Here is a 19,885-nt window from a genome sequence, read left to right as displayed (position 1 = left end):
TTTCACCTCGGTTTTGAGCGGTCGCACAGGGCCTTGTCGCTAGCTGTTCTCCGGTTGGATCACCCCATGGCCTCGAGAAGTCGTAGGAACCTCGAAGCGGCACGGCTCCTCGTCGATCAGCACCTTTATGAAGCCCGGGAACGCGACGTATTTTCCTCTGAGTATCGACATATCTTACCGCTTTCAACTCCGGGCAGTCGAGCCACGCAGGACGAAGCTCCTGACAACCTTTTCTGCCGTCGCCGGAGGATTCCTTAATCGAAAACAAGAGCTTAGCGGTCTGTTCGTGCTGTGGCACCATAGCTATAGGCGCCTGCGTACCTCAATGGGACCATGTGGACAGGACAAAACTGATACTGTGGCGCACAGCGCAGCTTGGTGGGCAGCATCGGCGGCAGGTAAGTTCGCGGTGGTATTCTTCTATTCTCGAACAGAACATGGGCGCCATTGCAAGGGACGACATCGTCGTGGTTGCAGCATCGGTGGACAGCATCGACGTGATTGTCGGTGCCATCATGGCAACCGCCGCCGCTCAGGAGGCGCCGGTGCGTGAAGCTAGAGGCGCCATCGTGGCGGCCGGCTCGGGAGGCACCGGTGCGTGAGGCCGGGCGGCGCTATCATGGCGGCCGCCACTGGTTCGGGAGGCGCTGGTGCGTGAGGCGAGGACCCATCGTGGCGGCCCGCTCTAGAGGCGCTGTCGCGTAAGGCGGGCGGCTCCATCGTGGCGGCCGCCGCCGCCGGCTCGGGAGGCGCCGGTGCGTGAGGCGAGACGCGCCATCGTGGCGGCCAGCTCGGGAGGCACCGGTGCGTGAGGCGGCCGCCGCCTGGCTCGGGAGGCACTGGTGTGAGGCGAGAGGCGCCATCGTGGCGGCCAGCTCGAGGCGCCAGTGCGCAAGGCGGTGGTGCCATCGTGGCGGGCGGCGCCGTTGTGGCGGCCGCCACCGCCGGCTTGGGACGCGTCGGTGCGTGATGCGAGAGGCGCCATTGTGGCGGCCAGCTCGGGAGGCACTGGTGCGTCGGCCACCATAGCCAGGCTCAGGTGCGTGAGGCGAGAGGCGCCGTCGTGGCGGCCAGCTCGATAGGCGCCGGGCCGATGGCTGGTTCGTAGTTGCACTCATCATCACGGCGACACTGCTGCCCTCGGCGACGCCATCGTGGTGGCCACCACCGGCGCGTAGGTGCGGCACCACGGAGCGACGTCATGACGGACGGCAGCCAACGCGGCGATCGTCGCTATACTCGTAGCGTTTCCACTGCTTCCACGTAACTTATCTTCCTTCCACTCGAGCAGTCGGGACGCAGAAGCGGTCCGCCTTCACCTTGGCGCCAGGACGGGATCGAGAGGTCCGCTATCCACCCGCGCCGCGACCGCAGCAACAGGAGCGGGCGTGTGCCTCTCGGAGTCCCGCGGACTGGAAGCGCCCGCAGCCACAGGAGCGGGCGAGTGACGTCTCTCGGAGTCCCGCGGACTGGAAGCGTCCGCACCGCCGCGACTGCAGCAACAGGAGCGGGCGCGGACTGAAAGCCTCCGCACCGCGACTGCAGCAACAGGAGCGGGCGCGGACTGGAAGCGTCCGCACCGCGACTGCAGTAACTGGAGCTGGCGCGGACTGGAAGCGTCCGCACCGCGACTGCAGCAACAAGAGCGGGTGCGACTGCTCTCGCGGACTGGACTGGACTGGACTGGACAACTAACGACACGAGGTACTCCCAGGTTAATACGACCTGCCTGAGAACCGTCCTTTAGTGTCGAAGTAACTTCTGAACCCCAATAAAATTAGAATATCATTAAACTGGCTCACCGGATGGTCGTGACAATCCAAACCTCCTTATCGGCGAAGCGCGGCACCCGACAGCGGCGCGCGCAGGCTGCCCGCCTCCGCGCCGCCCAGGCGCCGCCCCCGCCGCCGCCGGCACGATGACCGCACGTTCCTTCTCCGATGCGGAGCGACTTGCGTTACCACTTGTTAACGAAAACCACTGACGCACTTCCTACTTCGATCTCGAAAATGCGAGTTAACGGTAACGATTTTAGCAGCATGGAATGTGAAAATTAATTTAGCAAGAAAAAAGTGGGTAGAATCGAAAAGCACCGTTCGATGACTTCGATCGCGAGACCGCCAAAAGACTAATAGTAGCGATCTCTGCTATATCTCACTATTTAATCGACCGAGTTTTGGATCGGAAATGTTAAAGCACCATGCTGCAAAAATATACGCAAAAAATATTTGCGGACCATCGGTCAGACGGTCGACGAAACAATGACATGGCCGCGGCGAGCAGCGTGAAGCGAGCAATGGTTGGCAGGAAGGAAGCGGAACTACGTCACGGTGTGGGGCGGAGCGACTACATAGACGCTAGCGGCACCTATCGGTCAACTATCGCGTTGCTCTCTCAATGAAGATATCCGACGTGGAACGGAACACATAATAAATAATAGTACTAGGTACAGAAGGTTCACTCTGTAACAAAACGCGTCTATTACCGGAAGGTGGCGCAAGCGCGAGCAGGCGTCCATTCCGTAGCGGTGCGCGGCAACTACTATGGCTAGACACCAAAATTGGCGTATGTACTTGTAGCGACGCGACGAAATCGCGAAGTGAGCCACGTCCGACGCCGCTCTAGTGGGTGTGGGACATATTGCATTAACAGTTGGTAGTTGCCAAATAGTTTGAAGATGTCGCCCCACGAAAGTTCATATTTTCACCACGTCGTGCGTTTATGTCGCTTGTATTTCCACCACCACCAACTTCGCATATAGCCATTAATATAATATCTTTATTTTTTAGGGTTCCGTACCCAAAGGGTTAAAACGGGACCCTATTACTAAGACTCCGCTGTCCGTCTGTCTGTCACCAGGCTGTATCTCGAGAATCGTGATAGCTAGACAGATGTCATTTTCACAGATGATGTATTTCTGTTGCCGCTATAACAAGAAATACTAAAAACTTTAAGTGGGGCTCCCATACAACAAACGTGATTTTATTTGTCGTTTTTTGCGTATTGGTACGGAACCCTTCGTACGCGAGGCCGACTCGCACTTGGCCGATTTTTTTATTAATCTGATTTGTTTGTTCCAGTTCTAGGCTCCATATTCGGTGAAGAGGCCCTGTCGGACTCCGTCAAGCTCTCCATATCGAGTTTCGGCCACAAGGAGGTAAACAAAGACGTGATTTTCCGCGTACTGGACCTCGTCGCGGTGCATTTCAAGAAGTCTGCCGGCCTTAGGAACCCTTCTTTTGACGCCAATTGAAAATATTGCGATCAAATTGATAATTGGATATTAATCACCCATTCAGCACTAAACGCGAAATATTGTGGATTCGCATCTATTATAACTCCAGCTAGGTAATGGGCGTTCAAAAATTGAAACGCTTAAATTGTACAAATTGTACAGTTGCTCTTTAGTCGCGGCCAGGCAAGCTATAACAAGTATGTACACTGAAAAAGAAAGAGATAAGCTTATGTTCAACAACGAGTGTAACAAAGATGAATAGTACGCGGAGAATCAATCAACAATAAGCAGATTCATTCGTAGGCAATTAAATAAATATGGAAGTATATTTGTAGCGTAAAGTGCAGAGAATGTATTCAAGAAAAAACGCTTACCTGCCGCTTAAGACTCAATTATAATATAAAGTTTTACAAAAAGCTATGCCGACGACGTAAAACGTATTGAAGTGACTTCTGGAACCGAAACTATTTATCTTTACTATAGTCAAAGGAATTCCACGCTTTATAATATATGTAGTCTATATTAAAATATATCTTAGCCGACCAGGCTACCGAGAACGGCTGCCATTATGGTGAATGAAATGAATTTTAATATACATTCTGCCGTATTCCAACAATGCTTATAAGATATCACAGCGATACCGATCTGTCAGTGTCAAGTGACATTTTTGGTTGAAGTAATGTGACTTTTGACGTATCGCTGTGACATCTTATAAGCAGACATCGTAAATTTTATAGCATTCTCGGTGCAGCGGAGTGGTGTTAACGGAATTGGTATAAACAATTTCAACCCTAATAATTAATTAGCGTTAATTACGTTAATATTAACCTTAATTTACCATTTCAGTTGGAATTATCTATACCAATTCCGTTAACACCACTCCGCTGCACCAAAAATGCTATAAAATTAACGATGTCTGCTTATAAGCATTGTTCGAAAACGGCCGATTGTGGTTGGCAGTGGCCTAGCGAGGGCACAAATCACTTGATCTGAATCGATACTACTTATTTTTGTATTCTTTATGTTGTGAACTTAAAAGAAAATTATTTATATACTTAAATTAAGGACTTTTTTCAAGATCTGGCACAAAATTAGGCTATTTGTATCTTAATTTACTTACTTAAATTATACTATTTTCTATAAAAAAAAAAAAAATTGTTACAAATATCTGTATATAAACCTATACTGTATTTTAATTTGGATCTCATATTTATATGAAACAATTCCGAACTATAAGTATTAAATGTGATTTATATTGATGTTATTGTATACATATAATTAATATGTTAATATTCAATAAATGGACGCAAATTAAAAACACGAGTTTCCTTACACCATTAATAAAATATTTATTTACTTAAACACATTTAAAATATCACAGCTCGAACAATAAAGAGCATGACACAGTAGTAAAATAACTAAATAGTTAAATACTTTATATTTAAAATTAAGTCGCGCATCTTATGTACAGTCACTTGCAATAATACGTTACCCTTCGAAGGCCGCAAAAATATGTGACACGCCCTTATGGCTCTACAAATAAGATCGTGTCAGATATTTGTGCGGCCTTCGTTGTGTAACATATTATTGCAGGTGACTGTACAGTTAAAATACCTTATTTAAGTACACTTGCACTTAACCCTATTTCTGCTTATCTTGTCTATCTACTCTCTCTCTCTCTCTCTGTCTATCTACTTATCTTTCAATTCTGTGGAATGAAGTACTTACTTTATGCAAATAATTAGTACCTATAGTATAGTAATAATATACATAGTACTTAGTAATAGTAATTATATCGAAAAATATGAAGTGACATTTAGGTATACCTCCAGAGACCCAGAAGCAATTGTTTTGTTTTTGAATTTGGTATCCTTAGTTACTCAATAAAGGTTCAAAATAGATTGTAGAATATTATGTAGGTACAGTCACCTGCAATAAAATGTTACACTTCGAAGGCCGCAAAAATATGTGACACGCGCTTATGGCTCTACAAATAAGATCGTGTAAGATACTTTTGCGGCCTTCGTTGTGTAACATATTATTGCAGGTGACTGTACAAAAATGTGCAGGTCGGCCTACGCTATATCGGGCCGACAAAGAAAATCTAAATTAAATTATGTACATTTCAAGATAATAACAGCAAAATATGCAATATTTGAAAGTTTTTTTTAGTAAAACTTCAGACACATTCTTTTACTACGATTACTCAATTATTTGTAAAAATCACTTCTTATAACAATAAGTTCTAATTCTAAAACATATCAACAGGTAACATTTTAGGAGATTCTCATTCAATATCCATTATAACTACGTGTTTTGTTATTACTATACGCTTCAAATATATAATTGCACATAATTTACGTATTACTTGGTAATGTCATTTTATGAGCAACAGTTATATATCACAAATCATACATTACAAATTATCTTACATACATCTACAATTTTACCTAATGATTATTTGCCTATTGCATTTTGAACTATGTCCCGAACCTGTGTGTATTCCTATACCTAATACATATTGTAATATTAAAAAGGTAACCTACCGCATTTTAATTAAACATGTTTGTCAAAAACTGGTAACATTAACACAAACAAATAGGCAAGATAACAAATAATCTCTTTACATAGTTGCAATTGTCCAGCAATTTTCAGTTTAAATATAAGGTAAAGGACGTCTCGGTATCTAAATCTTGTTATAATTATATGATGGCCCTTACACATTCATACAGTGACCAGCGGACAGGACAGGGTACAGGGTTAAGCGGACGCTAGCTAAATTGGACATTCCATAGCGGAAGTATTGAACAACCAATTTACCTAGGCCCCTAAATGGCTCAACAATCGCGGAGCGTGATGGTACATTGGCCTTACGAGAAAAAATAAAACCTAATATATGTATTATATTTATAGTGACGTAATACTGTCGAGTTGTCCGCTGTCCCGGCGCGGCGGCCGCGGGGAGGGGAGGGGCTCCCAGAACACTTCATCCTGGGGCTTGTCTGAGAAACTTAGGAACATCTGCAACGAAACATATGCGTCCAAAGTTAAAACGGCCGTTTTTGTTTTCAGTTCATAGATCGACGAATCCAGCAACATAAAAACCAGTCTAATTTATTCAAAAGCTACTTAAATACAAAATACAGTACGTAGCGGCCCCCTTTTTAAATATATTTCGTTAAATTTAAATAATCACGATTATTAGGCAGTGGCGCTAGTGTGCACGTTGATGGGCTCTTAATGGTGCATATAATTTTATTATAACCCTACCTCTTCAAGAGAGCTTTGGTTGATGGTGTAGTCTTCGACGTCGCACTCGCTCTGCAGCTCGGCCATGAGTCTGAATATGCTGCTCAGATGAGTCGCCTCTTGCTTATCATCTGAAAATTAAAATGAGTTTAGTTATGGTATATTTGCCTGGTTTTTGCTCTTCCCAACTACTTCTGCGAATAAATTTCTGCGTCCTCAATCTGCAACGCGTTTGTAGCCGTTTTAACACTGCATCGTCACGGCCTGGTCACGACATTGCGCGACTGGCTTCGGCTAAAGCGACAACCATAGGTTACAGCGAGACAGCGATCGGACATTTCGTTCCCACCTATGGTTTTCGCCTTAGCCGAAGCCAATCGCGCGCTCGCGCAATGCGAATCGCAGATATTTAAAATAGGCATAATGTATACTCGATACCGCCTTAATAGGCGTCGCGTGAGCTCTTTGGTTAATATACCGTAGTTTATAATATACATCACAGATATACATCATTACACTGGTCGTTTCTTACAAAGCTTTTCACTAAATTTTAAAATCTTTTCCACTTGTCTCTCGATGGCGTGAGCGCCGAATGAGTGGGGCGGGGTGTTGGGAAACTAATGCCCTTGGTTGCATCAAGGCTATGTAGCGTTCGCTCAATATTCCCCGGGCTATTTGTGTATGAGTTGCGTACCTATAACAGCGGGTATGACGAAGTGCAACCGTCCCCTGCTGAGGTCCCGGGGCACAGCGCGCGGCACGCTCGCCAGCACGCGCCTCCAGGCTGCGCGCGGGCTCTGTTGCGTCGCGTCCTCGCGGCGACCGACGCGACATGATATCGCGTAGCCACCGCCGAATCTGTGGTAGAAAGAATATTTACCCCAAGTTTTCGTTATCAGACAGAGACAGCCCTTCTGGGTTAAACTTAAATGCCCTAAATTTTGATATTTAGAAACTTTTAGCAACCTACTTTCATCTGAATTGCTATTTTAGATTGTTTTATTTACCTACACTTCTTACTACATCTAACGCCTGATGGGGTTGGAAGACATCTTAAACCGATCACTACGGAAATTCCCGTGAACTGCCTAATCTAACGGTATAGACCCAGCGACAGGCTCGACAAGATCGGAAGTAACGCGAGGATTCAGATTTATTAGAAGGAAGCGTAGAAAGATTTTTCTAGCTTGACTTTTAATAAATCTGAATCCTAAAAGAGAGTACTCTGTCCCAATAAAAACTATTGGAATTTATGTTAGCCTTGTTAACTTCTCGGAATCTATGATTCTAATAATAACTTTCATCGTCCAACGATACTTTAACCTACTAATCAAAATATGGAAGTGTACTGTAAAAAAAGATAGTCGGGACTCGTTAGTTAGTCTAGTATTCATATTACGGCAAGCATAACGCCTCCGAATACGAGTCAAATATAATAGCTCATCGCTCAAGATCGTGACAGACGGAGGATTCTTCTGCGAGCCCTATGTCCCTAATGAGGGATAACAGGAATGCACCATCATCATCGTCAACTGTGAGCCTAAGAGGAGTCCGCATAGTTAAGACTCACCTTCGTAAACAATCATCGACTGTCCCAAGCGCGCACAACCTCCCCCTACGCATGAGCGCCACTCTTGCGCAGAGGCGGCGCGCGTCGCGCAGCGCGTGCGTGGAGAGCAGCACGCCGCGCCGGGCCGCGCGCGCGGCGCGAACACCGCGCGCCACGCAGCCGCGCGACGCGGGGTCCATGCCGCTGCGGGGAACATTCCGAGTGAAAGAAGGAACTCAAACATATTATGGCGGTCAGCATAATATAATCAGCGCGTGTCGATAGCTTAGTATAGATTAGAGCACGCGCTGATTCAGTTGAGATATTGTATGTGTCGCCGCAGATTAGACTTGTGATGTAAAGATAACAGGATGTATAAAACGCTTAGGTATGATTGAATAAATTAGTCTAAGATTACCAGTCAACGGAGTCTTTTCTCAGTTCCTCTAAACATACAGTTATTAGCGTAACTGAGTCAATGTGCATCACTTTGACATGCTTTTTTCATTATTTCACAAAAGGCCTGTTATTCAGTTACTATTTTATTATTAATGGTTTACAACACTGATAAACTGACTGAACCATTATGTTATTGCAGATAAAAATATCAATTTTATCAATTAGATACTATTTAGTACTGAATCAGTTTTGCACCGATGTCGTTAAATGAAGATTAGTCTGATAAATCTAAAGAAAAATATAAAACTTTTAGGTGATATGTGTTTGTCTCGGTGTCAGCAATCTATCCATATGCGAAACTGATTCTTATTAATTGCATTCACAATCTTGATTTTTTTCGTTCATCCTATATTTTGAAGGAAAAACTGTTAAACTTTTTTTTTTAAATCAGCTTAAAATTTATATTTTTCTTTGACACGTCCATGTAAGGTAATTAGTTAAAATAGTACATTACATGCTCTTTATAATGTGGTATATAATTAATATTATATCTAACATATTTTTATAGTTATCCCAGAATGAAGTTCACTCCAAAATTTAACCAAAAACAAATTTGTTAGGCTATTTGCCTTGACTCAGTTTTGCACCGGACTATACATCGCCAGCAACTAAGTACAAAAATAAGCCTGACTGAAATGATTAATAACTATTACAATGGGCATAGAATTCCTTACTTTAAATGAGATACCGAATTGGGAATGCCTAAGAAAAAATTAAGTAATGCGAAAAATAAGTTAGGTCAAATTTTACAGTTTTCAGTATGAAATTAAGAAAAATGTATAAGACGGAAGAATATCATTTGTAATAAAGTTTTGTAGCGGCACTTAAGAAGTAGATATTCTGCGTATAGATTTTTCAGGCAAATTTGTTTGTCATCAAATTATTTACATTTTACTGAGGTACTGATATTGAATCAGTTATGCAACTAACTGTATCCTATCGTTGTTAACACAGTAAAATACTCGGGGCGAAATAAAACTAAAAGAAAGAACGCTTTGCACTATTAACTTCGTACATTGACCCGCCTGTTCCTATCTCTATCACACGCACAAAATTATATTGCTGTCCCGCCCATGATGACGGCGGTCAATGACACTGTGCGACAGGGGCTGCAATATAATTATGCGCGTGCGACAGAGATAGGAAAAGCGTTCTTTCTTTTAGTCTTATTTTGCCCAGAGAGAGATGTTACCAACGAGAGGTCAATGTACGAAATTCCTTGTGTTAAGCGTCCTTTCTTTAGTTTAAAGCAGGGACCGAGTACCGGTATATTTTTCATACAAATAAACCGGTATTCAATTTCGGTATCTTGGTTGTTTATGTATATTTTTGCACTTAATTTAGCTAATCTGATCAATCATTATCCTTACCTAAATACTATTCTATAATATCAAAAAAAATATGTGAAAGCGAGATATTTTGATTTTTAGTTATACCGGTAACAGTCCCTGGTTTAAAGTTAATATTTTTTTCTTCCGTTATATTGCATTTAACGTACAAATTACGCTTGCGCTATATAATTGATTAATTTGCATCCAGTGCGTGCGTCATCCGTAGATGGTTGTAAGTGTTTATTGTGTGTTTAGGAGAAAAAATCATATAGGTACACTGTACATTTTGTACGAGCTAGTTACTCACCTGGTAGGCTCGTCCAGTAACACCAACGGGGTCCTGCCCATGAAAGCGATGGCAGCACACAGCTTCCTCTTGTTCGCGCCGCTGAGCGCGCCCGTGCGCACCTCCACGTACTTGGACAAGTCGAACATGTCCACTGTCCGCTTTAAAACCTGTACAAATAATAACTGACCTGGTGGGCTCGTCCAGTAACACCAACGGGGTCCTGCCCATGAAAGCGATGGCAGCGCACAGCTTCCTCTTGTTGCCGCCGCTGAGCGCGCCCGTACGCACCTCCACGTACTTGGACAAGTCGAACATGTCCACTGTCCGCTTTATAACCTGTACAAGCAATATCATATTAGAAGTACACGTACGATAGACAACTTAAATGAAACAAAAAAGTCGAATATCCTGGTACAATTCACATTGAGGCACCAGGGCGCACAGAGGCGCCAGGAATCTCGCGGCGGGCAGACTGTGTACGTTAATTGAGGCCTGTTTGCGTTCGAACGAAGTTGATGATTGGTTTTCACTGCTTGCATTCTCTTTTACTGCCCTTAGAGTTCCTGAGAGTGGCACGGCTAAATCGTTAACTTCAAAGGTCAAAAACAACATTGCTGACCTGAATGTATATTTTCCTGAGGAGGCAAACCAAAAGCCTAGATCAGTCTACCGCACGATCGAGGCGAAAGTCCATGATGGGGACTTAAGGGGCGCGGTTCGCATATTGTTGTCCGACTCTTCCCTTGCCCCGTCGAGCGCGGATACATTGGAAGCCTTGAGAAACAAGCATCCCTCGCCATCTAGGCAACTTGCTTACCCTCCAGAGCCAGACCTTTCAAGTCAATTTCTCACAGTTTCAGTTGCGGATGTGAAGAATGCAATTGACTCTTTTTACAATGGGTCTGCGTCAGGTCTGGATGGATTGCGCCCTCAGCACTTGAAAGAGCTTGTCTCTTCTAGTGCAGGAGACAATGGATCCAAATTGCTAGAGTCCTTAGCTAAGCTGTGCAATTTCCTTCTGCGCGGCATGCTCAATCCCCTGGTTTGTCCATACCTGTACGGCGCGTCGTTGTGCGCTTTGGAAAAGAAGGATGGGGGAATTAGACCAATCGCCATTGGTACTACTTTTAGACGACTTGTTGCCAAATTAGGTTGCCGTTCTGTCAGAGAGGAGATGGCGGCCTACCTCCAGCCTTGCCAGGTAGGTTTTGGTACACCTTTGGGGTGCGAGGCGGCAATCCACGCGACAAGGCATTTTTCAATGAAGCACGAGCACAGCGATACTGTCATCGTAAAACTAGACCTGAAAAATGCATTTAATTCTGTCGAAAGGGATGTAATTCTCCAGCAGGTAAAACTTCGCACCCCCCATCTGTATCCATTCCTTTTCCAGTGCTACGCATTTAAAAGCAACCTTTTTTATGAGGGCACTGTAATCGACTCACAGGTCGGCGCACAACAGGGTGATCCATTGGGACCCCTTGTATTTTGTCTGGCAATCCAAAGTCTGATAGCGGCATTAGAGTCGCCACTGAATGTCTGGTACTTAGACGATGGGACCATAGGAGGTGATTCTGATGTCGTGTTTAATGACGTTGCCAAGCTTTTACCAGCCCTACGAGCTATTGGGTTGGAGGTGAGTTCCTCAAAGTGTGAGTTGTATGCTTGCAGCCCCCTGGCGTTAAGCTCCTTGTCCAAATTTGAATCTTTGCTGCCGGGCGTAAAGGTTATTAATAAGGCATCTTTTGGTCTTCTGGGTGCGCCAATTTTCCCTGAAGGTGTGAGTTCGATGCTTCAGGCAAAGACATCCGCTTTGAGGTCTTCCTTTGAACGCTTAAATCATCTATCGGCGCATGTGTCTCTTACGCTACTGCGTAACTGTTTCTCGATGCCGCGAATAACTTATTCTCTGCGGACGGCGCCCACTTGGATGTTTAAGCAAGACACAGAGGACTACGATACCGTGCTCAAACAGGGTCTGGAAAGTCTATTAAACATCCAATTGGTCGATGAACAATGGCGCCAGGCAACACTGCCCATTCGGTATGGGGGTTTAGGTATCCGTCGTATGTATTACATCGGAATTGTCTCGTTCCTTGCTTCCTCTCATGCTTCGGCGGGCCTTGTTGCGAAGATTCTCTCCGTGAACAGTGACAACATCTGCCTTCCTTTCCTGCAGGACGCTCTTGGCGAGTGGTCGATTCGGTCGTCTGGAGGGGCGCAGCCGGAGAATCCTGCTTTGCAGAGACTCTGGGACGACACCTTGTGCGAGCGAACATACTCTCAATTGCTGGCTCAAGCGGTTAGGGTTGAAGATGTGGCTCGGCTTAAAGCAGCAGGACAACCTGAATCGGGGGCCTGGTTGCAGGCACTGCCTTCGCCACATTTGGGGACCCTACTCGACAACGACACCCTGAGAGTAGGAGTCGCCTTACGGCTGGGTTCCAAGGTGTGCGAGCCCCATCGCTGTATATGTGGAATGGCGGTGGAAGCGAATGGGCACCACGGCCTGAGCTGCTCCCGGGCTGCGGGGCGGTTCCCGAGACACCATGCGATCAATGAATTAATACGTCGTACCATGGTCTCGGCGAACGTGCCTTGCATTCTGGAGCCTCAAGGCTTGAGCCGTACAGACGGGAAGCGCCCGGACGGCTTAACGCTGGTTCCGTGGGCCAAAGGCCGCTGCTTGCTTTGGGATGCAACCTGCGTGAGTACATTTGCGCCTACTCATCTGGCTCCCACTAGCAGGTTGGCAGGCGCAGCCGCGGAAAATGCCGCGAGGCTCAAACGCGTAAAATACGCCAACCTGGAACCAGCGTACGATTTTGTCCCAGTCGCAGTAGAAACCGCTGGGCCGTGGTGTTCAGAGGCAAAAAAGTTTTTTAGAGACTTGGGGCGGCGTCTACGTGACAGAGGGTGCGATCCCCGGTCAGGCTCCTACCTAGTCCAACAGATATCGCTTGCCATCCAGCGCGGTAATGCCGCTAGTATCTTTGGCACTTTTGGGCTGAGTGGGGGTCGGGATGGGGCTGATAGATTTTAGTAATGTGTTTAGATTTTAAGTTAGGTCATTTATTTTAGGATATATGTAGATTATTAAGTAGATTTTAAGATTGATTTTGGTAAAATGTCTAATAAAAAATATTAATTTAGGTATTCACATTGATATTTATAACACTTTAAATTCTCGCGTTTTGTACACATATTTAATTACACAAGCTGAGTTGAGTCTTTCCGTGACCACAGCTGGTGAAACACAGCTGAAACGTCGGAATTTAAGGTAAAAACAATGAAATTGTATCGCGGTAGACCCGTTTGTGTAATTAAATATTTGATATTTATAAGTTTAAAGAAGGTCGATCCATTATGTCTAAATTTAAACCCACTTTCCATCTAATGATTGCTTGCTACAATACATTCATGCCCATTAAAAGAATGCGTTTACTAAGAAAATTGTAAATAAAAACCCTTAATTGGGCGGTGTCCAAAATACTGTACACATTTTTATACCCTCTTTTTGTATTTTTTTTAACCAAAATCATTGATACTGTTGAGCGCCGAGGAGGTTTGAACTCAAGACTTTCCGTGATTTTTCACAAATAAAGTGTAAAAATTCACTGTCTTAAAAATTTGGAATAAAAGATCTCTTGCAGAAGTTATTTTCTGTTCCTGGCGTTTCGGCCTGACAGGTCGGTTGGAAAAACAAAAGCAGTTCGGAATTACCTCATCTTCTTTCTCTATGCTCCGCAGCTCGCAGTAGAAGCTGAGCGTCTCTCGTACCGTCAGGAGCGGGTCGAGGGCGTCATTTTGTGGACAGTAACCTGCAACATTAGAAACTCCGTAAGCGCGATGTAGGTTTCAAACTAATTGCGTTGTAGCTCCCTAACGCCATCTGTTAGATTATTGTGGCACGACGTCGACAGTGACAGCCAGAGGAGACGCCACAAAGCAGTACTATTTTACCCGCAAATAACATTATAAAACGAGCATATAAAATAATCACTGGGTTCCATACGCGACTCAGGGCCAGTTGAGTTGTATCAAACTGTATTCGTAAAATGCAAAATGTAAATGCAGTACATTTTAGCGAAAGTTTTTACGATTGGTACGTGCACTTGGTTTGCGAAGATGACATTATACACTTCCAACTCTATTTTCTCCTTTTTATCCTTTTATAGTGTACAGTCAGCGTCAAATATATTGTAGCGGCCAAAGTGGCCAAATAGTTCGTCACACTGTAATAAATATATGTGACGTTCCACGGGAAAAGGTACCTTATGGCGGTTGTCGCTTACGTCGCATAGTACCCATAGGTACCTTTTCCCGCGGAACGTCACATATTACGACCGACTACGAACTATTTCACCACTTTTGTAGCTATAATATATTTGATACTGACTGTATTTCAATAGCCATTGAGGAAAAGGTATGTTATAGCTATGAAGATAAAAAAATGTAAGCTTACTGATCAACCCGCTGCACAGCTGTCGCGGCGAGACGGTCGCCTCGTTCAGATATATCTGGCCACTGGTGGGCCGCACCTCCCCCGTGAGCATCGCGAACGTGGTGGACTTGCCCGCCCCGTTCTCCCCTAATAGCGCCGTACACTGTAAGTTCAGGAAGTATGTAAGTTGTAAGTGTGAGTAACACGCGGGGAGACGGGACCTCCTTTTTACTGGTAATTGTAAGCTAGAGTATAGTATGCATTTTCTCAAATGATTTTTACACCTACGACCCTAAGCTTTTAACAATAGCCATTGTTTATTTTATGCGAGCGGTTTAGCTCCCGTATTAGCCACGTGCCAGAGCAACAATGTCCTTTAAAAAGCAACTGTATCTTGATAGTATTAAGGTTCAAATCTATGTATTAAGATGAGGGCTCGCCTACATTGAGGTGGTCGATCGTCCTACATTACCAAAACATTTTAACACGCGGTTAAAATGCGGTTGAGATCGAATCAGCCCAAACCTAAGCTCTTTTACAGTGCGGCTGAGGCCTTATGGACCTCAAATTTCAGTAGTTACTTACATCCTTCATAATTTTGCCTAGACAAGGATTAGGTGCTTTCTTTTATGTGGTCTTCATTTGTCAGTAAATGTTTAAAATACACTTAGCTTCGCCCTTAGCTGGGGGTCCATACCTGTCCCGGCGGTATGCCCAGGGTGAGTTGGCTGACAGCAACCCTCGGCCCGCCGAGGGCGTGGTACTGCTTGCTCAGCGTCACGCACTGTGCCACGTCCGCCGTCGTCGACACCATTCGTTTCACTGAGTCCTTCTTGCCTTCCGTGTCTATAAAACCTGAAGGAAATAAAAGAAATACGGTTGTAATATGTTATTGTTAAGCGGGATTTACTTAACGAAATTAGTGGCGTACCTACAGCTTTATTACGTGTAATTTAATATTTTCGCAATGCATGCATTAATTTCATGAAAGCAAATCAATTTCGTGCCCTGCGCGATTTTTGGGTGAAATTAGTGTCATGCAACTAATTTCGTAGTGTAAATGCGACGTGAAAACTTAGTGTTGCGAAAGTGTCTGTGCTGTGCGGACGTGTAGCTTTGATGCTGATGGGGCCATGGTCACTGCGATACTGTGAATTTCACGACCCTAATTATTTCACGAAATTACTTTTGCATATATCGGAACTACTTTCGTGAAACTGACTTCAACATGCATGACACTAATTTCGTAATGTAAATCCCGCTTTAGGTGTCAATTGTCACATTGGTGAAACAGTGTTACCCATGTAGGGAACGATAAAACTTACCAGCGTTAATGTTCCCAATAGTGGGCAGCCGCACGACCCGCGCGCTCGCGGCCTGTATGGCCTCGGCCACGCGCCTCCTCTCCGCGACTACGTCGGCCGCTTCCATTTCGTTGTTGTCCACCGCGAGTGCTTTGCTACGGAACCTGGAACAATTAATCCATCTATTTTAACAAATTTAAAATTCAATTAAATAATAATTCAGTTCATATTATTGTAATAATAAAGATTTCAGAAGTAAATATAGGAATCACAAAATTTGGCACGAACCATCTACATCCGAGTGAAACTAACGCCATCTATAGGACTATCTATTTTATTGTTTAGCAGGACGATTACGGGCGTTAAAATAGTTTTTGAAAATGTACCTATTTGGAAGAAAGGGAACGGAGAGAAAAAAATATATAAAGCCGTCTTGTCATCCTACTCATTCTAGCTATGACACAAGCGAAGTCGACATTGATCGTAAGGGCTTTATCGAGGATATTAAATTAAAAGCTTTTAAGATGAAGAAGAAAAACCTATTATGATTGTAACCCTTTCAGTTCAGACCCGTTCATTACAACTGTGTGGGTTGATTACATTTTAACTCAAAGACACTAGTCGTGGCTTCCAACCTCCGTGGCGACCTGACATAGACCGACTGTCAGACTGGCTGACTGACATACATATTTGGAACTACGGACATTTAAATTCAAAATTAGACATGACACTAGAGGACAAAATCACATCAGTTCACGACAGACAGCTGAGCAAGACAGACGACCAGACAGACTGTTCAAATAGGATAAAAGGTTGTAAGGTTACCTGTCCAGGATTCCCTCGAAGCAGTCATACTCGATGGCCAGATTGAGCAGTAATAGGACGGTCCCGACTAGCGCGGACGCCACGTAGTGATACACTAGCAGTTCGCTCGATAATGGGTCCTTATAGGTGTCCATGCCAAAGCGCTCCAACACCTGCAGTGATCACATTTATTAGCACAGGCGGACTTACAAAACTGGCTAGATTTACCAATTTAAAAATGTATAACAAGTCATAGGATCCAGTAAATTGACAGTATATTGTATCCATGGTCAGTCCACGGCTAAAAGCTGTTTCCCACTTACGTCCAGTTTTTTGCGGGCACGGTTTTTTGCAGTATTCAGTTTTTTATAGCATGCCCGCAAACAGAATGCTCGTATGAACGTAACTATTTAACACCTATCACTAAAACGAGATCCTGCAAAAAACCATACCCGCAAAAAACTGGACGTACCTAAGTGGAAAAGAGCTCTTAATAAATAAGTTCAGTAAGTCGACGGATATTCATTTTTTTTATATATCTATGTCTTTAAATAGACCTTACTTCGTAGGATAATTTCCTTTAATGAGGTTTTTCGTTGTTATTTCAAAATTCGGTATTCGGTATCGAAAAATGACATTTTGTTCAAGTCTTACAGCCTGCAATATTGTCTGCACATCTTTGTAAATGTCACAAAACTGAAACTAGTATAGTTTACCTGCGCTTGCACCGTGTTCTTCGCGATCTCGAGTAAAGCGTCGGCCAGGATGAACTGCGGACACAACATGAACACCTTGTGCAGCACCCACCGCGCGTCGTCCGTCGCCTGTCGACAAACACCACGACTTAGTGACTAATAGAAAACACTTATTCCCTGGAACCCATTTCTCGAACGGTATTAGACTAATCATATTAGTCCACGAACTGTCAAATTGACTAATACCGTTCGAGAAATGGGCCGTGGTGTATAATTGGTGTGTGGTGTGTAATAGTGCTCCAACACGTGTAACATCCGTAACAGCTACATATTGGAAAACTCATTCAATAATATCGTACCGTTACCGTATTTTCGGGCAGTAACTTTCAAATTCCAGGTGATTTTCCTAGATAGCTTTTATACATGGAATAAACTGAAATAAGTAAGCTAAGCCGGCCGAAGGGCATAGGATACCAGGAATTGAAATATCGCGTGAGCGGAGCTCCGTCGATATTATTTTTATGCCTACCGGGATACGAAAAAAATGCTGGATAAAATACCACAGAATAATGTTTAAAAAAATCGCTGTATGAAGAAAAATATCCATGTGATGAATTCACTAAAAATGACAGTTTTCTTATTATAATTAGCGTTACCAAACTGTGTTGATATTCATTTATTTTAATAAACAATGTTGAACAAACCTGTGATTCAGAGATGATGTCCATAATGAGCAGTATCGTGATGCCGGAGAGGCCGAGGAACACGTTGGCGCAGAAGATGACCATGTTCGCGAGGCTGGGGTCCGTGAACAGCTTCTCCAGCAGGTGCACCAGGCTGCCGCACGAGTAGCTGACAAGTCAATGAAAACTCACTTAATGTTTCAGAGTAAAGGATTGCGAGTTTGTAATGTAATAGTTATTTACGATACAAGTGCGTAAAGTAGGAAATTCGCAATGAGTGGCGATAAAGGACTATGCGTCAAAATTGCCCCAAAACCAACAGAGATGAGAGTTAGGTCATTAAATAGGTATTTCTCTGTACTTTATTTCGTTCTATGGGCACCAAGCGGAATTCCATTGCAGAACTGAGTACATAATTGGTATTTTAGTCAAAATGTCGTCACCCTTATTACCTAGGCAATAGGGTTCACCGCCGGGCGAGCGCGGCAAATCATTCGGTGTGCTCGCCCGGCGGTGCGCGAATATCTACCCTGCAGCAATTAATTTACTTACTCAGTATAGCAAGTATTCTTATAGGTAGGAGTAATTTGTATAGTATTATAATATACCAAAGACTTACCCAAATAGAAGAAGTAGTAAGCAGATGGCGGGCAGATTACTCCTGGCCACAAACACAGGGAATCCAAACGCTTCGAGCACGCACACTGATATTATTATGTTCACCACCATGATCTGGAAATTATATTTCATCAATTTAATTACAAATTCTCTCTTCAGTATATCAAAAAACTCCAGTGACATTTAGAAACGTGTCGCTTAACTTCAAACTCGAGTAAACAGATGGATTTACCGGAGATTGAAGTTAAGCGACTCAATTAGAAAGAGTAGTTGGTCTTTTACGGGTGTGTATTTATTGAGATTAGGTACCGTGTTATCGTATTGATCTATTATAATAGGTAGGTATTTTTTCTAAGATAAAGTAACGTTTATTTTCATAGTCCTACTCATTCCTTCCTACCTTTTTATAGTTCTATAAATATGAGAATATTTTCCAGAAAAACTTAATTCGCAAAATGTTTTTTCGGGATTGCTGTCACTTGACTTCTAATTGTGAATATCACTGTATTTTTTTAGTTCCATCGTGTAGTCGGGAATCATATTATTTATATGATCCATCTAGCATCTAACAAATTTAATGATATGTGACTCACAGTGTGTTAATATTTTCTTAGAGTTGGTGTGGTGAACAATGTTGTGTTTCACTCGGGGGCAAATTTTGTTTAACCCTCGTGCTTTGAAACCCTAGCAAAGCTCAATTTTAGAATCATTCGCTTGCTCGGGTATCAATATTAGCACGAGCGGTTAAACAACAACTTTGCCCCCTTGTAAAACAAATAACTATTTTCTTTTTCTATAAAATTGTGACTCACAGCCATGTCCCACAACAGCGCGGCCGCCCAGTACGCGGCGGGGCTGACGCCGGTCAGCAGCTGCAGCCGCTTCTGCTGACTGCTCCGGCTGCTGACGAGGTACACGGCCGCGCCCGCTGTCACCAAGCTGTACGCCACTAGCAGCATGCCGGATATGCCGGCGTCGGCGACGTGTTGTAATCTAAAGAAAAAAACAGTTGAAACAGCTGTCTGACAAGTGACGGCAATAGAAAGTAAGAAGAAGAAAGAAAATATGGTTAATTCTGCCTACTTTGGTCCAAAATTTGCTAAAAATTTCAATTTAATTTTAATTTTAAAATTATTATACAGATGTAGTACATAATTGTTTTCCATCATATTATGTCAGAAACGTTCGTGTTTCTCATGCTACTTCAGTAAACCTCAGTACTTTT

General features: G+C 43.8%; 2 protein-coding genes across 3 annotated transcripts in view; one reads left to right on the top strand and one right to left on the bottom strand.

Moving 5' to 3' along the window:
- The window catches only part of LOC134794760 (uncharacterized), a 28,842-nt gene extending 25,512 nt beyond the window's left edge, over positions 1 to 3,330 (top strand). The window contains exon 16 of the mRNA XM_063766543.1: positions 3,081 to 3,330. Within this exon, the coding sequence (XP_063622613.1) occupies positions 3,081 to 3,253 (173 nt within the window). The 3' untranslated portion in view covers positions 3,254 to 3,330. The remainder of the gene's footprint in view (positions 1 to 3,080) is intronic.
- A 2,093-nt stretch (positions 3,331 to 5,423) lies between these two features.
- The window catches only part of LOC134794759 (uncharacterized), a 126,119-nt gene continuing 111,657 nt past the window's right edge, over positions 5,424 to 19,885 (bottom strand). Inside the window, exons 56-69 of one of the 2 annotated variants that reach the window (XM_063766541.1) lie at positions 19,473 to 19,653; positions 18,662 to 18,774; positions 18,064 to 18,211; positions 17,381 to 17,488; positions 16,686 to 16,837; positions 15,882 to 16,024; positions 15,254 to 15,411; positions 14,578 to 14,719; positions 13,836 to 13,933; positions 10,300 to 10,448; positions 8,055 to 8,237; positions 7,179 to 7,342; positions 6,506 to 6,615; positions 5,424 to 6,256 (exon numbers count right to left, since the gene is read on the bottom strand). In XM_063766541.1, coding sequence (XP_063622611.1) covers positions 6,143 to 6,256; positions 6,506 to 6,615; positions 7,179 to 7,342; positions 8,055 to 8,237; positions 10,300 to 10,448; positions 13,836 to 13,933; positions 14,578 to 14,719; positions 15,254 to 15,411; positions 15,882 to 16,024; positions 16,686 to 16,837; positions 17,381 to 17,488; positions 18,064 to 18,211; positions 18,662 to 18,774; positions 19,473 to 19,653 — 1,963 coding nt within the window. In that variant the 3' untranslated portion in view covers positions 5,424 to 6,142. Of the gene's footprint in view, positions 6,257 to 6,505; positions 6,616 to 7,178; positions 7,343 to 8,054; positions 8,238 to 10,130; positions 10,449 to 13,835; positions 13,934 to 14,577; positions 14,720 to 15,253; positions 15,412 to 15,881; positions 16,025 to 16,685; positions 16,838 to 17,380; positions 17,489 to 18,063; positions 18,212 to 18,661; positions 18,775 to 19,472; positions 19,654 to 19,885 lie in introns of those variants that run through there. The other variant, XM_063766540.1, reaches the window with a different exon arrangement.

This window comes from Cydia splendana, chromosome 11 (assembly GCF_910591565.1).
Source record: "Cydia splendana chromosome 11, ilCydSple1.2, whole genome shotgun sequence".
NCBI classification, from domain to species: domain Eukaryota; kingdom Metazoa; phylum Arthropoda; class Insecta; order Lepidoptera; family Tortricidae; genus Cydia; species Cydia splendana.
The sequence above is the reverse complement of the archived record's forward strand: the minus strand, read 5'-3'. Positions and strand labels throughout refer to the sequence as shown.